This window comes from Enoplosus armatus, chromosome 20 (assembly GCF_043641665.1).
Source record: "Enoplosus armatus isolate fEnoArm2 chromosome 20, fEnoArm2.hap1, whole genome shotgun sequence".
Lineage (NCBI taxonomy): Eukaryota > Metazoa > Chordata > Actinopteri > Centrarchiformes > Enoplosidae > Enoplosus > Enoplosus armatus.
The window spans coordinates 12,050,476-12,057,391 of record NC_092199.1 but is presented as its reverse complement, the minus strand read 5'-3'; the positions used below and the strand labels follow the sequence as shown (position 1 = coordinate 12,057,391).

Genomic DNA, 6,916 nt, shown 5'->3' with positions numbered 1-6,916 from the left:
CAACTTACATAATAGCAATTACTACAATTTTACATATTCACAAAAAAAACATATAATCTTAAAATGTACAGTGAATGCAAGAATGTATTCAGTCTGAATCTATATTTACAACATGTGGGAGTAACTCCACAGGGTCTTGAAGATGAATGAGGAAGGACACCTGCATTGCCACGGACGATTGTCCAGTGTCATCCTGATCCCCACGCTCTCGGGTGTTGTCTCTATTTACCACTGATGGACAGTGCAGCAAAGATTCATCAGGCTGTGGGGAAGTTGGCTGAACTTGATGTCTAAAAATGAGTGAACTCTCGGGAGTGGGTGAACCATCAGGCATTGCCCTCGTCATCGTGGCGGAGGATCTGTTGCGCTCTGGCACTGTGGCGATGGAGAAAGTGTCTACTCGAGAGTCAAGCACGGCTAGTCACTGTCCACAGCATACAATCTCAGTCTCTATCCTCCAGCTGTGTAACTTCCTCCTCAGCTCTGTCCTCACCTGCACCCAGAGTGGAGGTGAGCTATTTCAGAGTTAATGTGCCATTTTTTGTACCCATTTTGTGACATTTTCTTGTCTGATTCTTGAAAATTGAATGGAAACTGATGATCATTCACCATGGTATTCATCAGATCAATTAGCCACAAAAGCAGCAAACAAAGTAACAGGCAATTTAGATTTGGAAAATCAGACCCCTGGACAAAAACTGTATATAGATGATCCAATCACCACCATTATTAACAATGTTTGAATATGATTTAAGCCACATAATTTTACATCCATGTATCTTCATGTATGTTGTTGCTCAGATACTGTGACTGGTACATATGGCTAATCAGTAACTTCTAGGGTAAGAATTTTTTTTTATCAGAATATGAGATGAAACAACAAACCTCTTTATTGGCATAGCAGTAGAGCACAGCCACCAGAAAGCCCTGCAGAGAGGCCACAATTTATGAAAAGTCCTATATATAGCAATATATATTTGCTATACAGGAACACATTAGATCATGCTGAGACAGTTAACGTTGTCCCACAATGTCAGACATATCAGCTCGTCTAATTGAACCTACCTGAAACGAATTGAGAAAAAGGGTGAAGAAGACTTTAATGTAGCGCAGAACACCTGTTGTTTGCTCATCTGTAGCAAAGATGAATACGATTTCATGAATCCCGAACAGAGGGATGAGGGTAAGGGTTGCCTTGGCAAGCCTAAGAAGGACAAACAGCAGAGCAATTTGTCACAACACCATACACATAGCTTTTTTTGAGTTACGGCCTTGGCTTCAAAGAAATTATTATATATATATATAGTCAAAATAATTTGTGAAAGTATGCTGAGACAACTTGCCGAAGTTTGTAATCTGGGTATCCACTCTGGTTGCTGGCTCGTAATTTGGAAAGAATAACCTTCAGGATCTTCATGAAAATCAGAAAGTTGATCTGTTGATCAGAAAATCTAAATATTAATTGTTGTGTCCTGTGCAAAAAGAAATGAAAAACAACGATGGCATATATTATACAGAGGAGCCCAAAATGTCAGATGATGACACTATTTGCATAAGTCATCCTTACTAGTGAAGCAAAAAGAATTGGGAAACGAATGATCCACCAGTAGTTCATGTTCTCATTGACAGCCCAGCACCTGAGAAGAAAAGGCAGATGTTACCATTTCTCCACTGTCTGATCTGGATCAGTGATGGCAGGGGTCTACACATGAAGAGATCCAGCACATGAGGCACTCACTCTTTATTTTCTTTCAATAGCTTCATCACTACCCAGGGAGCCACAAACAGAAGTGGAGTTCCTAAGACAAAGACAGTAAAGATTGCAAGATTCAGTGGTGCAGGTTCAAAAACAAGCTTAAGAACTAAATAACAGATGGGTGCTATGTAAATCTGTCCATGGCATCCATCCGTAGAAGCTACACTGCTGTTGCAGGGCATGTTCTGCTGTCAGATGAGCCTGATTTGATGTTGTTAATAGGTGCACTAGAGAGGGGCTGAAGTGTGTCAGTGAGACGTTTCTACTGTTGCAACGTGCCTGCTTTTCGAATGTGAGCTGTTCTGCGGTGAGGTGCTCTTTGGTGTAAAGTGGAATTCTATTTTAAAAAATGGAAAACATGGCTCGTCTCCCACAAGTCTAATTAATGAGTCCCAGAAAAACTTCTTAGATGCATGTTCATTTGGACACAAAGAGATGGAACTTACCCCAGCCGAGACAGATGTAAGGTAAGTATTTGTTGTTGTCGATGAACACTGAGGCAATAAGCACAGAGTACAAATAAATTGCCTCTCCAAAGAACCAATAGTGATTGGCCAGGACACAGTACTGCATCATCACCTGTGCTACCCTGCAGCCAATAGCAGCCTAGAGGAAATGGTCATTTAAAATGACATATTACATAAGGCTAATGTTCAAACTTCAAGCAACAACAGTAAAGCATCATCAGTACATTTCAAGACCCACCTGGTGACTGAGCATCTCTCTCACATCGGTCTGTTTCATGATTTCTCGTCCCCAGTGTTGTTCCAGCATGGTGTCCTTAACGATGACAGATACAGCTCGCAGGATGAGGGACAGGAAGAGGTTGGCATGAATGTAGTTCCTGGTGCAGTGCAGTTTCCTGTCAGGGGACAAAAAGAATTACAATTATTTGTCTCATTAACTTTTATCTAGTGTCTTTGTTCTTGATTTTGTCAGTTTTCTTATTTTCTTATAATGAGCTATTTTTATCTGACCTGCAAAAGCACATCATTTGCACCTATGTTGTCTTTGATTTTTCTTTAGATTATTTTCTTTTATCACTTCACTTGTCTGTTTCATCATTGTGCACACTAAAAGTTGTAAAATATAGCCCCATATAACTGCAAAACTGAGATCTGTTGATTTCACCCAATACTTGCTCACATAATACAATCTTCTGGACCTGCATTAAGACTTGATTGTAATAAATGATGAGGATCTTGATTGCAGGGTGTCTGATTTGTATATTGATTGTAGTGTTTTATCTTATTATCTATTTGCATTTGAATACATTTCTCACATTTCTTGTCAAAGCGGAGGGCACACAATGGTGATTAATACGTCAAAAATAAAATGACAGCACATCCATTAGACAGCTTACCTTAAGGTCAGAAGAATGATAAGAGCTGTTATGAGTGTGAAGAGGGACAAGGAATAACCGACAGTGTACAACATCCTGAAGCTCACCATCAGTTGTTTGAACCACAGCTGTGAAGATAAATCCACACCAGTCACATTTTGGAAGTCAGACCACATAAAGTACTTCACTAACATAACCTCAAATTAATTAGCTAATTTACTTAGCTTATTTTTCACACTTACTATATTTTTCACACAATATTAGAGCGAGTGAGTTTAATGCTTGAATGAAAATTTGCCATGGGAGAGAGAGGCCAAAACTCATAAACCCATCAGACCTCTTCTCTGTTAACACACTCACCATCTTGCCGACACGAAGACTTGAATGTCCAGTCATTTTCTGACGTGAAAGTGATGGTATTTTGCCCTACAGTATAGGGAATACACAGGCTTGCACTGTGCACAGGAGGCTGGAAATCTGCAATTTTAGACTTAATTTTCTCTAACTCTTAATGACATGACGTAGTGAGATATTTGTCAACTCAAGAGCATTGCCAAGATTACATTATTTCTCTCTTGCCAGAGTGGACAATGCTCACTGTAACTCTTTATTCACCAAACTGTCCAAGAACTCAACTGAAAACCTCCAGCTTGTTAAAATACAGCTGCCAGGGTCCTCACAATAACTGCAAAATTTGAGCACATATGGGGAAAATGTGCTCATTTTGGCCTTCCTGCACCAGTACTTGTGGCCTTATTTAGAATTGATTGAGTTTTACTGTTTGTTTTTTTTAAAAGGTACTGCACATCCACACAGATGATGCCACTTATTCTGGCTCATCAGACCTCTTCTCAGGATGAAGGTGGGTGGAGCTTTGCTGGAACTACATGAGGTCAACAAATTTCACCAGCCAATAAGAATGATGAAGCCGCAACTTCTTCCTCTCAAACAGGTGCCACAAAACTAATAGTAGGGGTCAGAGAGATGTCAGTCAAACACAGTGTTCACATGCCACCACAGTCCTGAGGAGGAGACTAATTAGGGAGCACAAGTGAAAACACCTGTGCTGGTGGACCTTGGGTGTGTGGGGCTTTCAAGGCCTGGATCGACCTTGCAGCATTCTATATTGTTGACCTTTTCTGTTTTTAGTCTCTCCTTTCGGTACTGCTGCTAAATACTCTATATATACTATGTAGATCGGCTGTAGTGTGATTTTAGCGCTGCCTGTACACTGATGTGAGAGTGGTGACACTAACGCCAGAAAACCAAAACAATGAGCTAAAAATCATCACTAGAAGCTACACATTTCACATCGTAGTCATGTGATCCATTGTTGTTATAAAAATATTGATTATAGCTACTTTAAAAATGTTTGGTTTTACTGACATGCTTTTAATACATATTTGACTCTTGTAAATTATATATTGGCTATGCACTGGTGAGTACTGAAATGATGAAAATTCATGTGAGTACATATTAGTTACTTTTCTTTTTCTTTTGTTAGATGATGACCTTGTTCTGACAAGACAGCAGTGCAGTGAACGCTAAACAAAACTGTCTTTCTCAATAGAGAATACACGTAATACAAATGTTTGAACAACAACAAATGTTCACAGCTGCAACAAGTTAACCCCCGAGCTGGAGACATTTTGGTCTCTGTACCTCCTGAGAAGTGACCTCTTTTTCCTCCTCACACTGGGTCATGTCTCTCCACACCTGCCCGCTGTCCTCTCTCTCCCAGAGGCCGTCAGAGCCACACCGCCGACGCACAACACCCTGGGACACTGGAAGAGAAACAGTCAGACGAAGTCAGAAGAAGAAGACAAGTAAATAGCCTGGACACGTTATCATTCCGTCATGGAGGGAAAACAAACACGAAGATACAGTGCATGCATACTCAAAATAATCAAATCATGTTTGATAAATGTTTGCAATATTAAAAATATAAGGAATAGTTATTATTTGATATCTTTCTGAAAGTTAGATGAGAAGATTGATACACCTGCCCAAACAACTGCCCAACACATCGCCACACATCAAAAACATACTCAACTGGAAACTGACAGGAACACACTTATATTTCAGTTTGCTGTTCTGTCAAAGTCAGACTCTCTAAAAATGTGATTTACCTTTGTCATACCAGGGCAGGTAGAAAGGGCATGAGATGTTGACCACAGAGCTGGCAGGAGTATCTGGCCAGCAGGCGTATCTGTCAAATGTCCTGTTACAGAACAAGCCCACTGCAAAGGCAAACGATAGCAAACTGAGAAGATATGTTCCTCAACGACAAAGCTGTAGATGATCATTTTTTGGTGCAAATCTAAATGGCATAATTGGACATTGTCCTTGTTCTCTTTGCTCTCCTTTTCCACCTCATGCCATATTCCCTTTTGCGTGATGACTCAATTCTAAATGGTTTCTCCATACCTTGAAGGTGCGGCTCATTTTCTATCATTTTGATGCAGTCTTCTTTATACTGGACCCACTTCCGATAAGTCTCCTCTAAGACTTTCCCACTGGCCATCTCAAACTGTAAGGACATTTCCAAAAAAATACTTTCCTTCACTTTCACGTCCAACATTAAGTCTTCTTCGAAGATAAAAAGTTCTGGAGTTGCGTTATTTTAAAAGTCATCCAAGAAAAAAATATTAATATTGTATTTCACCAACACTAACCTTTGGCAGTTTGAGGAACAGCAAGCAGATCAAAGCCATTATGTCTTGTGTCCTGTCCATCACGGCAGACTTGTTCTTTCTTACTGGAAAGACTGAGAGGAGGAAAGAGAACAAAACAAGACATTTGATCTGCATTGTCCATAAAACTACAAAAGCATGGGTTGTTCCAAGAATTTCAAATGGATGTAAGCCTTTGGACCTATAAAGGCTTCAATTGTTGCACATTGTGAATACTACCTCCTGCACATCCATCACAAGGAAAGACTTTTCAAGAGAAATTGTTACCCTGCCATCTATCATGTTCAGAAGACATGAACTACCCTCCATTTTCAACAATCTCTCAATTAGGTTTCTTACTCTCCTGGCAAGTGCTGAGCTTTTTAAACCAAGGTGGCCTTATGTGTAGACTTTTTCTGGATGTATCCAATTTTTGTTGAATTGAGTCACTGACTTTCATGACAGCTCTCTAACAGTGTTCAACTTAAAAAGCCTTTTACTTTCAAATGGAGTCTGACCTTGTTTCCCATTTCCCTCATTTTCTCTCTCTCTCTGAAATCAATGTACTTTTCTGCTTTGTATTAACAGGAAATTATGCAGTAGCCTGCATGTGCTGACAGACATAAACTGAACGGTGACAATTTAGCTCAACTAAGCAAAAGCCAACAATCCTCAATTTGACTTATTGTTTTGCAGCTCTAAATAGCTCCTTCATTTCATTTGTGCATTGCATTGTGAGACAACAGTGTACGTCAACAGCAAACTCAAAAATCAAGGTTTTTCTTTTTTTGCTAGTACGTCATATGTCCTCGTCTTAAACTCAGACTTGAGGTGAACACAGGAAAACTCTGGTCTCTGTTATTATTGAGGACTTGTCTCTAAATAAAATTGAGGGGAAAAGGTTTCTTTAGTATGCTTACTAAGCTGTTTAATTATACTTAATTTTGTCACATTTCCAGCACAAACACAATAAATATTCAAAACCTGCTTATGGAATTGTGACTGAGCCTGTTTTCCCATTGTAATCATCACCTACAGATTAATTTCACAGGCTCTCTGCGGTGGATGTGCCTTTGTCACTGTTATAATTGGCTATGTTTCGAGCTATCATGTATTCTGATTCTGTATTTCTCCACTGAACCTATG

General features: G+C 39.6%; 1 protein-coding gene across 1 annotated transcript; it reads right to left on the bottom strand.

Moving 5' to 3' along the window:
* Positions 1–421: 421 nt before the first annotated feature.
* Positions 422–5,833, bottom strand: LOC139303439 (glucagon receptor-like). Its single transcript, XM_070927261.1, has 13 exons — positions 5,774–5,833; positions 5,526–5,628; positions 5,228–5,338; positions 4,761–4,882; positions 3,120–3,226; positions 2,462–2,618; positions 2,203–2,362; positions 1,739–1,799; positions 1,568–1,637; positions 1,344–1,435; positions 1,066–1,204; positions 886–927; positions 422–493 (listed from the first exon to the last, which is right to left on the bottom strand). Exons 1-13 carry the CDS (start codon positions 5,831–5,833, stop codon positions 422–424), a joined length of 1,296 nt encoding a protein of 431 aa, XP_070783362.1.
* Between the last annotated feature and the right edge of the window lie 1,083 nt (positions 5,834–6,916).